Source organism: Strongylocentrotus purpuratus, unplaced genomic scaffold, assembly GCF_000002235.5.
Source record: "Strongylocentrotus purpuratus isolate Spur 01 unplaced genomic scaffold, Spur_5.0 spur5_scaffold_18, whole genome shotgun sequence".
Classification (NCBI taxonomy): domain Eukaryota; kingdom Metazoa; phylum Echinodermata; class Echinoidea; order Camarodonta; family Strongylocentrotidae; genus Strongylocentrotus; species Strongylocentrotus purpuratus.
Window position 1 is genome coordinate 30328250 of NW_022145603.1, and position 16647 is coordinate 30344896.

Sequence of the window (16647 nt, forward strand, 5' to 3'; positions counted from 1 at the left end):
TGTGTACTCCGCTCAGCGTTCGAATGACTACAGATGAATACAAATTGAATCATAAACTTCGTGTCTTTCTAGTTCATAAATATTTCTTTCTTTTCTATGCATCACGTAGAATCATAAATAAAACAAATTTATTATTCATCTTGACAATATTAGACAACAAAATACCTATCTGATAAGGGTTATTACTTTACACAAGGCTACATTAAACATACAAGGTGCAATCTCGCCTTTTCCTTTTTTACTCACGTCGCGTTTTTAAACACGGTGTCAAAGAATTTACACATAACAATTGGGCAAACAGATAAGTCCTCCATAGAATGAAAGTGGACAAATGGTTGAAAAAATACCATACAAACGTTACCTTTCATGATTACGTAATGCTGAACTAAAAAGAGTTCGATGTCAAACAACAATATAATATCACATGCACTCTAAATGTCTTTTATGATTACGTAATGCTGAGCAAAAATGAGTTCGATGTCAACAACAACAATATAATATCACATGCACTCTAAAGGTCTTTTATGATTACGTAATGCTGAACTAAAAAGAGTTCGATGTCGAACAACAACAATACAATATCACGTACACTCTAAAGTTTATTCAAACTTATTCATAGTGGGGCAAAAGAGGAACATGCCCATTTATTGGGTAAGTTTACCCAATAATTGGTAAATTTGTACCTAACTTGGGGGTCTTTGATACCCAATATTGCGTAAAATTTTAGCCCAACTATTTTTGGAGTGTAATTGCACGTTAACTGGGTGAGATTTGCGATTGCCGGATTTGCTTTCTAATGCAATATATTACCATTGGAGTCAGAATAGAACGTACCTACACTCCTCTGTTTGTCTTCGTTGAATAAAAAGTCATTAGGCAGCACTAGCGTTTTCCAAGACAACCTTCCCATTTTCACGGGCTATTTTTCTTTGTAACCTTCGAACGAAATGGAATCATTTTTTAATTCCAGGCTAGTCCCCCTTTGGTACAATTCGTCCAATCCTAAACTAGTGTTTCCTCTACTACTACTGATTAAAATATCTTATTTCATCACAAGCATGAACTGTTTCGGTCTGCAATTTCAAATTGAAAACAAATAAAATCATGTGAAGTATTGTTTAAAGGCATCGTCTAACAATGTTAAATCTGAGATGCACGGCCCTATGTGTTATCAGTGTCTGTGATATTGTGTAATATTGAAGCCCTAAAAAATGGCGCTTCAAAGTGATCAAGAAGTGCCTTATTGGTACTCGTTTTCTTAAATAGACTGTAAAGTTATGCAAACCGTTAGGCAAACGAAAAATTCGGTTTCGATTTCCAATCATAAATATCTTGATAATCAGACAGACGATCGGCCTGTAAAAGTCATGGGGTTCCTGACTGATCTAAAGGTTTAAAATTATCATTGCAGCATGAGCTAAATCCAGGATTTTGTTTCAGAATATGAGACAAAGTTACTGGATCCCTTTAATTAGTACTTTGTTTTGGATGATTTTAGAGTAGCGTATCTCTCGTATCCTAGGTCATCCATGACATCTAGGCATATATTTTCAACCTGTTCAATCTCAAGCTCGCTCAGATCAGACAACCATTTCTGGGCAGTCACCCGAGAGTTCTTACGCACCGCAAAGGTGCCCGATGCGCTATGCTTTGCCTCTGTATTCTCCCGAACCCACTCCCTGATTCCCTGGGGGAGGGGTAACCCAACAAACTGGTAGAGGTCCTCGGTGGTGTTGAGGGGAGCTGCTGCGAAGTCTTCGTACCTCAGGAGATGATACCTTCCTTTCAACCAGTCCGGCATTGCGGCGGCATCTCTGAGAGTCTCTCGCATCCATTTGCACATGGTGGGGATACAGTCTTTTAGGCGTTTAGTGGCGTTAGTCAACCCAAGCGGGGCCAGACGGCCGTGCTTCGGGAACTCCGTTTCATGCGCTTCCACTAGCTCCCTCCAGCCATCGAAGTAGTAGTGGATACGTGATGCCGCCGAGCCCCTAGGGTCCCGAACCAGGTGAATAACCTTGACATTGACCTTGCCATCTATTACCAAGGGTTTTATATTGTCAAGGTCAGCCCGGATGATCTTAGTAGCTTTTAGCCCATTAAACTTAGAACACAGGTTATTAATCATATCGGCATTTTGAAATCTACAGCCATTTTGTGAGCTTGTGGCTTCACATACAGCGCGATTGTTGATCAGCCCGCCCCATAGATTGCTGAGGCGGACGTATTCCTCTGTCATATTACAAGCCGCAATATCCCGGATGACCCTCGACGAGTATTCATGGACTTCGGATGAAAAGGGTGAAGAAGGAAGCCTCTTCAGCCTCCTCATCTGGTCCACTAACCAGAGTGGCTCGAAGAGGTAAAAGACATCATGGTTTTGGTTGAAGAGTTCTCCTATGACGGACGAACCGAATCGCCATTGTGCAAGGATGACAATGAATGGTGGTGAGGAGGTTGATGGTGATTTAGAATTGAACACTATCTGATCTTCGACGCCTTCTTCAATTAACCCCATGTTCGGGACTTCTTCAAGCGTGGCTCTTTGGCGGGTTGGCGTCACGACCGCCGTAGATCTGTTGGGAAAATATCGGGATTCTTCCTCGTATTCGTGTGACGCCGTCCCCTTGTCGTGTCTACCGGGTTTCCTGGAAACCAAGTCGACATAGTTCATGGTCATCACGAAGAGGGTGAGGAGAGCGATTGCTAAGGCAAGTCGGGTGCTCCATCTCGAAAGGAGAAGATTCTTGCACTGGATTAGAGCTCTCATTTTGTATCACTTTCCACCCCACATTTCTATTCCAATAATGAAGCACTGAGGGCTCCTGGCGATGGATTCAACCTGCACATGTAAAATAGAGACGAAGATAATATCAGTAAAAACAAAAACAGTGATACAAAGATCGTTGTCATGATAAAAATGATAATGACCGTAATACTAAAACTGATTATGAACAGTAGTCTTTTCTTGCAGAAGATGATTCAAATCCACACTAACCTCGTATAAATGAATAAAATATATAATAAAGAATAGTATTCTAATTGCACAAACTCAAGATACAGAGCATCTACAAATAAGCTAAAAGCAAGAGCACATTTTGTTGTTGTTGTTGTTTTATTGTGTGGGGGGGGGGGGGGGGGGGTCCAGGATTTGATGAAAGATTTCGCAACGACTCAGTCAGCCGCTGAATAAGCGGGATGGAGGGGGGGGGGAACCGATATTTCGTAAAATATGAATTTTTAGTTTTTTTCCCCCTCCAAAACACACACATAAAATAGATTGAGGGGGATTCGACCCCAACCCCCCCCCCCTCCTGCGTACGCACCTGACCTCCATTATTGAGAGGTCATGCATGAATGCTTATGGTGTATTTTCATATTCTTGGAGAATGGAACATGTTTTGAGTGATTTCGAGTTGGTCGTTTGTGAATTGAAATATATTGTTTTCACCTTTAAATTCGTTTGGAAGATAAAAAGTGTTTTAATCGCCTGATTGTGAGATAATCATCGTGTTTAAAACAATCCATCCTCCCGTCAAATGAAGAATTCACTGTTAACAATACAATGCATTTTGCAACATTTCGCTTTTGACGTGGCTCCATACAGGTCTACTGCAGAATCAATGATTACCTAATCATGACTAATGAGCGTCATTGTATTAACAGGGAAATAAGCAGGTTTTTTAATGATTCTAAATTCTAGTATGATAATAATTATAGTAAAAATAGAGAGATATCAACCCTCAATCGTGCGCTTCATATTAAACTCTTTTGTAAATCGAAATAATTCAAATTGTCAAAAAAAAACTTTCTAAACTTACTTACTGCATTCAATATTCCAAGTAAACGCATCAGCAGCGGTTGAGAATTCGTGCCAAAACATTAAGTTCAAAGAGGTCCTTCACAAAAATGACTGTCTCTTCAACGTCCCTGTACACGGAAAGATATTCTCCACTGATTTGTGTAGTATTTCTCTAGAAGACTGAATCTCCATTCCCCTTTACGTGTAACATATAATTACGTGGCTCCGGTGACAATTACAAGCACTGAAGCACATCATCCTCTCAAAGCTCCAAAAGAACTGTCCTAAAAGGACATCAAACATCTTTTAGAGAGCTTTACATGCATTTTACGTTGATGTATTTCATCTGAACTAGTCGTATTAAGAATGCACTCTTCTTGTTCTTCGTTGTGGTATATTTCCTTGGACGTTGAAGTTTGTTACGAAGCTTTGAGATGCTGTGAGTGAGTTGTAAGAATGGAATCTAGCTATAGTTGCTGTCACCGTTCATGCTTGAATGGTTGAGAGAGCTATGAAAGGGTGTGCCCACCCCTTGTGCATGGGGATGCAATGAAGAGAACATCAAATATCAACCCATTGTGACGTCACACATGTCTACTGCGTTCACAAACAATGCTAACAGCTAGTCTGCATGCACAGACTCTAATAGGACACTTTACCACAATTCATATAGCCTTGACCAAAGCCTAGCTCTGTCAGTATCTGAGCCTATGCCGTAGCCGTATGCCGTCAGTTTAGTCTCAAAGTACACACAGTTTTACGCAAAACGAAGGATGAGGTTTTGTGTCTGTGCACTGTCACACTTACAGAGGCGTGGATAATTACATCCATCAATAGTAAAATGGAGTCTTGTTTGTGCGGTATGCTCAGACACCAGTTAATCAATAAAGTTCGAGATTTGAATAGGTCTCTGTCTACAACTAGACCTGTCGAATGCAAACTTATTTTTTACAACTAAGCAATAGGGCCTATTCGATTTATCATTATATACAAGCAATACAATCAGGGGTGTCGATTTGTATCCGTGGGGGGGGGGGGGGGGGGGGATGAAAGGGGCCAAAATATTTTCGGCAATGGATCAAAGCAACCAAGAGGTAGAAGCGTGTGGCAGGTTGCACCCCTCCCTTCCAAGTTATTAACTTTTTCAAGTCACCCTCAATAAAGATAACATTTCAGAGAATATGGGACCAATGTGGGGCCCACATGAGCTTGCTACTTGGGTTATTATCCTCTCAAGCGCGTAACCAGGATTTTGTTTTAGGGGGTGGTAGTGAGCTCTGATGTTTCATTAGATGATTAAAGAAAGAAAACGATTCGTTGTACCATTCTCGACTCTTAATCCTTGTCTGAATTCAGTTTCCCCCCCCCCCCCCCGCGCGAAGCGCGGAAGCTCTGACGTTTCATTAAATTATGAGAGAAAGAAGACGATTCGTTGTACCGTTCTCGACTATTAATCCTTGTTTGAATCAAGTTCCCCTTCCTCCGCGCGAAGCGCGGAAGCTTTGATGTTTCATTGAATTATTAGAGAAAGAAGACAAAAGACGAGTATAATAACTATTACATGTACTCTCATCGGGCTCTCATCATTTTTTTTTTTTTTTTTGTGATGGTGAATTATTGGGGGGATGATTGTACAGGCCATCCCCCCACCTGAAATATTGGGGGGGGGGGGATATATCCCCCCATCCCCCCCCCCCCCCTGGATCGACACCCATGAATACAATTCAATACAGGGTAGTCCCTGAGAATGCTATAATATTGTGCAATCTGTCCCAGGAGTTACGTTGAATTTAAAGGCATCGTGTAACAATGTTGAGATGCATGGCCCTACGTGTTACCAGTGTGTGTGATATGATGGAATATTAAAGCCCTAAACAAAATTGCGCTTCAAAATGATCATGAAGTGCCTCAAAAAATGTAAAAATGTTTGAATGAACGGATTTACCATACTCATTTCCCCAATAGACCGTAAGGAAAAAAATTAATCAAATTTCGATTTCCAATCATAAATATCTCGATAGTCAGACAGTTGATCGGCTTGTAAAAGCCAGTGGATTCCTGACTGACCTAAAGGTTTATAATTATGATTGCAGCATGAGCTAAATCTAGGATTTTGTTTCATAATCTGAGGCAATGTTACCGAGTCACTCCACGCGTTTCTATAGATTGATGGCGAACTTGTATAATGGTGATAAGGAGGGGGGGGGGGGGTGTATGACCGCTTAACAAACAAAAAGCAATCACTTTCGCCATTGAATTTAACGAAATGTATTCATCAACTATCACTGACTGTTATAAATATGTATCCTTTTTGATATTATCTAACACAAATCTTCCATGTAAAGTTCTTCAAATTGCCCTTTTAAATCAACTGTCCGGATACAAAGCCATTCAGAACAGACAAGGTCTGAGAACAAGGGATTGGGTATTTAAAGTTCGTCTCAGATTCTAAACAAACTCCTGGATTTAGTTCACGCTTCAATGCTAATTATAAACCTTTAGGTCAGCCAGGAACCCCATGACTTTTACAAGCCGATCGCCTGTCTGATTATCAAGATATTTGTGATTGGAAATCGAAATCAAATTTAACCGTTTTCCTAACAGAATCAAAATGCAAGATAGTGACATTTAAATGATTTCTATTTAACAAAAATGAAATGGGGAGAGAAGCTGAGACAAACGAGAAAAAGATATATATTTTATACACGTGCCAATGTCTATCGGCTAGAGTCCTGTAAATCTGCTTCCATTCCTGCAATTCTTGATTTGGTCACAATGTATTCATCGATCCCAATTTTGCAGTGGCGTAATTGTGTTTGTTTATTCTTAGGTCATCCATATTGAGGGTATCAGATGAAATTTGTTTAACTTTGCTGTTCAGACTTGCACAACAAAGGAGAAGATACAAAAGCCCAGGACAATTCTATTTTACTGGAAAATGCAGGGCATTAAAAGTACATACAGTGTATAATGTTATATAACATCGACAAAACAAAAGTTAACTAATTTCAAAAGGAAGATATATTTACAAATACTCAATATTATTGTAACCAAGTGAATTATATAGTTTGTATATCATTTGTGAATATTTACAAAAACAAAAAGGAATACAAAGCAAACAAACAAATGGGCAGACAGTAAATAATCAAATGATTAGGTAATTGAAAAACAAAAGAAGGTTGGAATGAATGTTTTGATAAAGAATTCACAGTGAATATACACTAAATAAATAAATAGAAATTGAATAAGTTTATAAATGAATGAATAAATAATCAAATGAATACAAATTATAAATATTATTACAAGACATTAATAAAACAACTTATTCTGCAACATTAAAAACACGTGAATAATGGCAGCATGATGTTAAGTTGCAAAGAAACTACATAATTGGTTCAAATAAAGTGCTCCGAATGCGTAAACAAGTTTTAAAACGAAGCATAGTTTTGTAAAAAAAATTACAAGGGATTTTCTGTTTTTTTTTACAAATAAAGAGTCGTTCATTTTAAGGGGAGTTGATCGACAAGTGTAATACTTTTGAAGATGAAGACTTCTTTCTTTAGCAAAGAAGGGGCAGATAAAACAAAATAATGAAATTCATCACCAATTGATTGCATGTTACGTAGTGAACAAAGCCTTATGGTTCTTTCTCGTTAATTGTTTCATACCTACCCGAGACTACTATTTGTAGATTATTGTAACAACATTTACAAAAAGCAATTCGATATTTTCTTTATTCAAATTGGTAAGGTACCCATTTTTGATTTGTTTTGATAAATATGTTATACTCTGTACAGTGATTGAGGAATGAGTATGGTGCGCGCACGTGTGTCATTACTAAATTTAAAATAGTGCGTGTGTGTGTGTGTGCGTGTGTGTTGTGTTGTTTTGGGTAGTATTCGTACATACTAAATCTCCGTCATAATTGAGGGAATGGAATATGCCCCTTCTTTGTGGGTCGTAATCCTGAGCTCCTGTCCCAATTGGAATACAATATTTCTTTCTACCCTGCAGTCCTCAGACCACGTCAGTCGCAGGTAGCTCATGACAGAAAATATCATCACTCAGATCAAGATCCCCAAGCCAGGATTCATCCTAGCAAAGCTTGAGCGGGAGTCTTAAAGATGAAGTTGAGTTTTGGTCATGCGATCGCATAGTGAAAGAAAGTACGTGGAAGCAATTGGAAAATGTTGATTACGTAATAATAATAATAATATTTAGCTTTTATATAGCGCTTAATACAGATATCTCTAAGCGCTTTACAAATATACTATTACCCGGTCATTGGATTTCAGTGCTTGCCCGCACACACTGTTTGCACAATCTTCACTCCTTGGGGAGCATTCCAGCCAGGCGTTAATACTTGACGCTCAAAAACTGTTTGACCAACAATGACGGTATGCAGTGAGGTTTCGGAATCATTTAAATGATAAGAAATTGGTCCAATCTTGCCAAAACTTACTTGACTTTGTGCTGTACACAGCAAATACTACAAAAACACGTGACATGAAAGCGTGCATGCCCACAACCTTAAGCTATTATTTGTCATTATGTCGAAAATGAGGGCATTTGACGAGCGATCCTTTTCGGTTGACACTTTTCTAAATGATACTCGTCCCTACTAAAATAATATCAATGGAAAATGATTACACAATATGTTGCACCTTCTCCTAGAATTCAACTTTCTCTTTAAGCTACGGCCAAATCTTCCGCTCACTTCCAATTACGTAGCAACGGATAACGCGTATGAACAGCGGCTGAAGTCAGCTTGGTGTCATTATGTCGTCATGTATGGTATCTTTTAATGCCAAACGGCAAGGGAGGGATGATATTTTGCCTGGTATTTAATTTAATTGTGCTAATGGGGAAGCATTGATCCATGCTATGTCAAATGAGAAAGGGATTGATCCGCAAATGTAGTCTGACGTTCAGACGTTCAGAGGGTATTCTTACAGATGTTTCAGTCGTGGTTTGTATGTTGCCCACAATGCCAATTAACGGTTATTAACTCAATGAATGGGAGAAAAACGTTTATTTTGAAACTACGAGATTAGCCTTTGCATGTGATGACATACTCTTCAAATCAACACGCCCTTCAAAAAGTACATTACCCTCAAAATGGGAAGAGGTAAATACACGCACACGTTACATTATATATTTTACAGAAGGGAAAGGGTTTGATGTAAGTTTACATTGTGAATCTAAAGAAAATTCCGTCATTTTGCTCCACTGTTAAAACAGAGTGAATGCGTTGTTAAGACTCCGAAATATAATGTTCACTCAAAATAATATAGAGAAATTTCGATGCCGCCATACTTGCAACAACGAAATGAGAGCAAACCTACATACATCGTATGCGATTAATCCATCAGTAAAGCGAATGTATTGACTACAGTAACTCGTGGGCGCCATGTATCAGCATTGTTATCATTGATATTTAACGTTACACTTCTAATATCGTACCGAAAAATTGGATTTTAAAAGCGGTCGATATTCAGCAGACGACCATCATCGTGTATCGTCCTTGCTTGTGTTATCGGTATTTAGAAGCTCACGCTCTTCGTCTTCATGAAATGACACAAACATGTTGGAGATTACATCACTCAGAAATGAGCGACATTGATGTTGCAGTTACCGATCGCAGGCTCTTTGATGAATATTCTTGAAGCTTCAGAAGTGCTGAAATTACGTTCAGTTACTTAAAAAATCTCTGCCTCTTTCCTTATATGCACTAATATTTATGGTGATACAGTGTAATAAAATTCTTATGAATACCTTAATATTGATACATAGTAGTGACACTTAATCACCTACATTGAGCATGAGAAATATAATGTGTTCATCATCATCTTCTTCTTCTTCTTCTTCTTCTCCTTCTCCTTCTTCCTTTCCTTCTTCTTTTTCTTCAAATTCTTCTTCTTCATTCTCATCTTCTTCTTCTTCATCCTCTTCTTCTTCTTCTTCTTCATCCTCATCTTTTTTCTTTTTCTTCTTCTTCTTCTTTTTCTTCTTCTTCTTCTTCTTCTTCTTCTTCTTCTTCTTCTTCTCTTTCTTCTTTGTCTTCTCTGTCTTCTTCTTCTTCTTCTTCTTCTTCTATATTTTATTTTCATCATCATCTTCTTTTGTATCTTCTCCTTATCATTCTTCCTCTCCTCTTCCTTTCTTCTTCCTCCTCCCCGTTTCTTTTCTTCCTCCTCTTTCTCCTCTTCTTCCTCCTCCTCCGTGTTCTTCATTGCATTCTTCTTCCCTTCCTCCTTCTCCTTCATCTTCTCCTTCTCTGTCTACTTCTCCATCTCCGTCTTCTTCTTCTTCTTCTCCTTCTCCGTCTTATTCTCCTTCTCCGTCTTCTTCTCCTTTTTCGACATCTTCTTCTTAATCCTCGCGTTTAGAGATAAATAATCCTTTCGTGCCTCTTAATAATAAAAGTACATTCATTGGCAGATGTGACATGATTCCTTGTTAGATTCATGTCCATCCCATAACCCCCCCCCTCCCCCCCTCCCCCTCCCCCCCCCCCCCCCCCCCCCCCCCCCCCCCCCCCCCCCCCCCCCCCCCATCAGATTTGGTTTGGACAGGGTTGCGCCGCTGAAGCCTCAAAACCCCTACCCATTATATAACTTGTCTATTTCTCCTGATTCTATCTCATATTTTAGTGTGCTGGAGGAACCATTCTAGGCTTTGCAATCTGGATTCGTTTCAATGAAGATTTCTTCAAGCAAATTCCGGAGGATGCCGGTATAGGCGTCTACGATGGGACCTATATATTCATGGCCGCTGGAGGCGCTATAATGATCGTGGGATTTTTCGGTTGCTGTGGCGCCATCAGAGAAAGTGTGTGTCAGTTATCTATGGTAAGCCGTTGCGGTTTAAATCATTTCTTGTGAATTGATTGGAATAAAACATGCAATGTGGAAGTCCTATTAATTATGGGTGTAATGTAAGCGATATCAAATGGAAGCTTATAAGAGAAACATTTGTACAAACGTTTTTATATAGGTACATAATGTCCAAATATTATGGTTAATACTCAGAATGATTTCCCTCGTTTGAGAATGAAAATGAATACAAATCTGTTTTCTTCATATCAACTTACTCATTTAAAAGGAATATTTCGTAAACAATACAACTATTTCTATTATCATCATCGTTATCATTATTATTTTTTACTATTGTAATTATTATTTTTACCACTGCTACTATTATGCAGTATTCTGTCATAGTTCTCATCATATTCTGTGTTAGTAATATTTTAGAAACAATAAAACAATTTCTATTATCATCATTGTTACGATTTTTATTATTACTATTAGTATTATTATTGTTACCACTGCTATTATTACTACTATTAGTATTACTATTATCATCATTACAATTGCTATTGTTATTACTATTAGTATTACTATCATTATTATTACCACTGCTATTACTATTACTCTGTGCAGTATTTCGTCATAGTTTTCATCATATTCTGCGCTGAGATAGCTGCCGGTGTATGGATGTACATTGAGAAAGATAAGATAGGAGAGTCAGCTGGGGATTATTTCGACAAACTGGTCCAAGAGAAATATAGCGGAGATGTTTCCATTCAGCTACTGGTAGACTACACACAAAAGAGGGTAAGTGGTGACTTCTTTTTGGGGTATACCCTGGGCGTTATTTCAGAAAAGGCAAGTTGGCTCAGTCGGCAAAGCGTCTGCCTGTCGTACTAAAGATCGTGGCCCGAATTCACAAAATAGGTTCGTCGACAAACCTAGGTTTATGTGCATCATAATTATGACGCGTTTTGATGCGTTTCAGACCAAGGTTTAGACAAAGCCCTGACCATTAGTATAAAAACAGGGGGATTCCCAATGTAGCAGTGAAGTAGATGTTAATAGGGATAATTGAAATAATGGTGCATTTTTTGAAAATTTGTCTTGCGGCCGTTCAAGCTTTGTTAATTTATGACGTGGAAAACTTTTTGTCCTTCTCTTTTAAGTGTAACACGCATCACATTTCTCTACCCAAAAACGCAGAATAAGTGAAGATTCATAATACCTTTGTTCGGTGCAGTTGCCATAATGCTGCGCTTTCCTTTTTTTGTGTGCGGTGGTTAATAATTGTGTCTATTCTGAAGGAGCCTTAACAATTGGAGGGGTCAGTGACACAAAGACGTAACTCTATTTTGGCTATTTTGAGAAAAAGTGGGCTATGTGTCACTGAGCACTTGAGCCTTGAGGAGTTACGTCTATATGTTCACTAGCCATTGACTTCAATGGGGTATTGGGTGGAGTTAAGTCTTTGTGGTTCCTGAAAAGCCCACATATTTCTGAACATTTGATAGCAAATACTCATTTTGGCAAAATATGGAGTTACGTCTTTGTGTCACTGAACCCTCGAATTTATTGTCTTCCCGAATATTACAGTTTGGTTGCTGTGGAGCCAGTGGACCTGACGATTGGGCGTTATCGAATCAACCCATTCCAGAGTCATGTGGTCGTAACTGTACAGAGGGTTGCTTTGAGTCAGTTGATAGTGAATCAGTTGATAATGACACGTATACACATGATGAGGTAAGATATTGATGAGGTGTACCATAAATCTACTACATGACAGCAGTATAAGGACCATGGACTGGAATAATATTTATACAACGAAACATTTGTCATAGGTTATGATATAGTATCTCTGCCTGATCTCATACACGGGTAAACTATCTAGTTATTTATATTTTTTTATCTCTAGTTATAAATTTCCTCCATGTATACTATACTTCAATTATTTCTTATCAAAATATTATCATATCAATTCGAATGTCAACAATATCGTTGGTGTACCGTGTACAAATGAGTTACACATCCGAATGTCACTCGAGGAAACCGAATGCACTGACCCAAATTATCTCTTTCATTGACTGTATACCAACTCTAGATTGTTATTAATCTTCGCGGACTGGGGTTAAAAGACTTTGATATGGCACTTTAAATATATATTTTACACACTACAACCCATTACCTGAAATTATGGACTCGTGATTAGTGAATTACGTGGTGCCCTTGTTTGAAACTTGCTTGTAATCGGTTTCGCCATTTCTATGTAAAGCATTCGTCACTATGAAATTGTGATTGGTGAAAGATGTAAACTCGAGTAATCAAATAATGTCCCTCTTCCTATTTCGCTTTTCTTCAACATATGCTGATTTCTTTCCAATTACGCTGGCTCCTATATCAGGAAACACCATTCGCCATCTCATATTTCGTTTATTCCCGTATAGCCAAAGTTCATGCACTTACTTTCTGTATTTAAGACGATTTATATTTATATATTATAGCTTTGCTCCGAAAGGGGAAACTAATGTATATGTTAACCTCCAGTAAAGAAGAATATCAAATTCCTTTAAATTTCACTTGTTTCCTTTTCATCTTCATCTATGTACTTGATTAGCAATTCATCCATCCCTCTATCTGAAAATATATCAATCCATCTATTTATATGAATTATCAAGTGTTATCGTTGTTATCTTTTCAATATCAAATTATCAATGGTATCAATTAATACCTAATAATTAAAACAGAGAATCGTGTTGAAAAGAGCCATAAGCTTTTCGTCCGGCGCTCATCAGAGGAAAAGGCAAGAATGAAACAGAAAGCCGAAATCAAACAATAAAACGGAAACCTACAGGAACAAGGCGCGAATATAACGAGCTCTGATAGGCTATTTAAAGGGATAGTTGAGTTCTGTTTTCAGACCGCAAATGCCTTCAAAGTGCATGGTTATTCCTCTTATTCTTATCTATGACATTTCTAGTGCCCTTTTAGAACCTAAAATTGCTATGAAGGTAATTTTAGACCCCAAAATGTGTGAAATCTAGCTAATACGATCATACCAATTCAGCTCCATTTCAACAAAAAACACGGTGACTGTTAATTAATTATTTAATTAAAAATAACAATACATGAGCCGGCTAATTGTGGTAATATAAGCAACACGAAAATGCCAACAAAAAGCCAACATTGGCTGAAATACGACGTAAAAAGCGTTTTTCTTTTTTTTTTAAACGGTTTTTTCAAATTTTTCAAAATATCTGATATTTGTGGTGGTACACAAGTATTAGAAATCGTTATATTTCAGCCGTCTCTGAACCGATTTTGATCAAACAAAGATGATTTTGTCATTTAAATATTATGTTCTTTTAAATGTGATACTCAGTTTTTCATTATCTCACAAAAAAACTATTTTGTGTAGCGCCCTCAGCAACAGAATTCAACTATCCCTTTAAGGTAATTATTATGTTTTACTCTGATGAGTGCAATACAAAGCTTATGGCTCTTTTCAATGCGAGTCTCTGCTTTAATTATCAAGTATTAATTGATACCATTAATATTGAAAAGATTACAACGATAATCCGATCTTGTAGTACCAATCGTTTTTTCAATAATTAAAATACTGCAATGTATTCAATCGTTCTTTCTCTTGACAGGGTTGTAAAGGCAAGATAATCGCCATACTTCAACAAAACCTGTACATAGTTGGGGTTACCTGTGCAACCGTCGCCATCGTAGAAGTAAGCTGTTTTCTAAATATCTAAATGAATCGTCAAAACGGCAACAAGTATTTGTATTTTCCACTCTTTTAGTTAAAAAAATGAATGGACATTAGACAAGTAAATGAACAAGAAATTGGCTATTTGTGTTGTAGATTTTAGGATTTTAAAATTGCCAAAAAAGAGAGACAAAATAGTTTAGGTATATTAGGGAGACAAACCCGTTTTGTATAATTGATGTTTTATATTAACGCTTGCGGGCGACTTTAAGATCGTATACTTGCGTTGTAACACGCTGTTTAATAAAAGCACATTTCTCTCTGACATTTTTAAAATAAATAAAAGCAGTGAAATAAAGATAAATGGTTTCGTAAAAGTTTCAGGAAAATTTGATAATGAATACGGAATCAGTTATGGTACAATTGTCCTTCAGATAGGTGTAGGAAAGGTAGTTGTCCATCGTTAGGTGTCAGGAAATTAATTGTCCTCGGTATTGGTTATCTGGGGAAGGATTTCCCAGAGGTATTCATCCTGATTGCATAATGTAATATACCATTTCCAGAATGTATTGAATTTTTGTTTATGCACGGTTACCTGGTGATAAGCATACATTTACGAGTTTAATAGTAAGAAAGCAAATTGCATACAATAGTTGATGCCAGCTAGTCAAATTAATATTGCGGCTCGTCCTACTTTATGAGCACGTGATGTATGAAATTCCCATTCTGACTATATATTGAAAGACATTTTCTTTGTCACAGTTGAATGATGTTACTAGTATAAAACTGGTAATTAACAAATAAGCCATTGTGTACATCCAATTTGATCACTAATTAGAAGATGGGAAAAACCCTATAACATGACAGTCAAACTTTTTTCTTTGTCACAGTTGAATGATGTTACTAGTATAAAACTGGTAATTAACAAATAAGCCATTGAGCCACCGAGGAGAAATTCAAAAATAGGATCCTCTGTAGACAGCTGGTATTTCTAGACAAATTCTTCAACAGACATTTCCTTCTATATAGAGGGGGGGGGGGGGCAGTATGGATGATCACTATAGACAGGTGGCCTTTATAGAGAGGTGGTCTCTAAAGACAGATTTGATTCTATCATAAAAGCAACCATTGTCCAAAGAAATTAATTAATTTTCTGTTATATTTTTATTTTCTCCGCAGGTACTAGCGATGATCCTCACAGTGTTCCTATGCAAGAGAATAAGACGAGAGATAGATGAAGAAGACGAGAAACCTTATAATGCTTAGGATTGAATGAATAATAAGGAACGTACATTCGATGCGGCCGGCCAAATCTGGGGCCGTTTCACGAAACTTCTTTAAGTACAAGTTTGCCGACATCTCATTGCAATTCGTGTAGACTCAATACACGCGTTTCAATAGGACGTCGGCGAACTTGTTCTCCTGGGAGGTGTTTCACACAACTTGTCATCAGTGACAAATGACAGTTTTTGTTATAAGCTACTGAAATCCTTGATTCTGATTGGTTATCAACAGATTTGTCACTGATATTTGTCATTTGTCATTGAAAAAAGGATTTGTGAAACGGGTCCCAGAAGGTTTCATGAAACGCTGCCATAGTTTATGCTTCTACGATGTATGATGGGCCAAATGTCAATCTCTCTCATTAATATAAATTCTGTAACAAAGTAGGATGGTCTAGGAGACCAATATTTCATGAGACCAATAGGTTTGTTTCATGATCCCGTTTAACTCTTATCATGCCACAGGACTAATCCCCATTGTGCCAAGCCCCGAATCCCCCTGTACCAGGTTGTTTTGGAGATAATCTGATTAATGCGATGGTTCTATGAATATAGCGAGTGCAAACTACACAGCACAGTCCAATGAGCATGAACAATAACTGCTATTACTAGTGCTGCATTGCACGCACATGGCACTCAAGCGATGACTCTCTCGCATGCACAAAGCATTATAACGATAGCGTGCATGCAACCTTATGGCAGGCTATGAGTAAATAGAAATAATGTGAAGAGGCCTGTGAAACCGACAGGAGAGCGTCATGAGTGACCGGTCTCGTGGGCTGAGGTTTCGTGAGGTGCAGTAGTTTACGAATAGATTGAAATTGATGAATTCTTGAAATGAAATTCTTTATTGCATTCCGTGCGACATGATATTTAGTTTATTCACTTAGGGTGGTATTCTCTAAGCGGACTAACTTTAGTCCATGGTTTAATCCTCCGACTAGGTATGGAATGCCAAGTGTCCATATGAATATGTTTTTGAATAAGTTAATATGTCACTAAATTAAAATAAGATGTAATAACATAATTAATAAACAACAA

General features: G+C 37.8%; 2 protein-coding genes across 3 annotated transcripts; one reads left to right on the forward strand and one right to left on the reverse strand.

Moving 5' to 3' along the window:
* Window positions 1-65: 65 nt before the first annotated feature.
* On the reverse strand, window positions 66-4495 carry LOC100889433 (carbohydrate sulfotransferase 1). 2 transcript variants are annotated; one of them, XM_011673952.2, is made up of 2 exons: window positions 3826-4495; window positions 66-2842 (listed from the first exon to the last, which is right to left on the reverse strand). In XM_011673952.2, exon 2 carries the CDS (start codon window positions 2768-2770, stop codon window positions 1472-1474), a length of 1299 nt encoding a protein of 432 aa, XP_011672254.2. In that variant the 5' UTR covers window positions 2771-2842; window positions 3826-4495; the 3' UTR covers window positions 66-1471. The 2 variants fall into 2 exon arrangements, with proteins under 2 accessions (XP_011672254.2, XP_003731071.2); XM_003731023.3 differs by having other exon boundaries at window positions 3822-4495.
* Window positions 4496-8193: 3698 nt separating this feature from the next.
* Window positions 8194-16150, forward strand: LOC100889350 (CD82 antigen). Its single transcript, XM_030988914.1, has 6 exons — window positions 8194-8199; window positions 10456-10653; window positions 11245-11418; window positions 12208-12354; window positions 14262-14345; window positions 15503-16150. The coding sequence occupies exons 1-6, from the start codon at window positions 8194-8196 to the stop codon at window positions 15587-15589; spliced, it is 696 nt and encodes a 231-aa protein (XP_030844774.1). The 3' UTR covers window positions 15590-16150.
* Window positions 16151-16647: the final 497 nt, after the last annotated feature.

What these genes read in the sequence shown, in the direction of transcription:
- LOC100889433 (XM_011673952.2), bottom strand. Translation starts at nt 2,770, where the DNA reads ATGAGAGCTCTAATCCAGTGCAAGAATCTTCTCCTTTCGAGATGGAGC.
- LOC100889350 (XM_030988914.1), top strand. An exon ending in TAGACTACACACAAAAGAGG is followed by an intron (nt 11,419 to 12,207) that starts GTAAGTGGTGAC and finishes CGAATATTACAG; the next exon opens with TTTGGTTGCTGTGGAGCCAG. An exon ending in ACACGTATACACATGATGAG is followed by an intron (nt 12,355 to 14,261) that starts GTAAGATATTGA and finishes TTCTCTTGACAG; the next exon opens with GGTTGTAAAGGCAAGATAAT.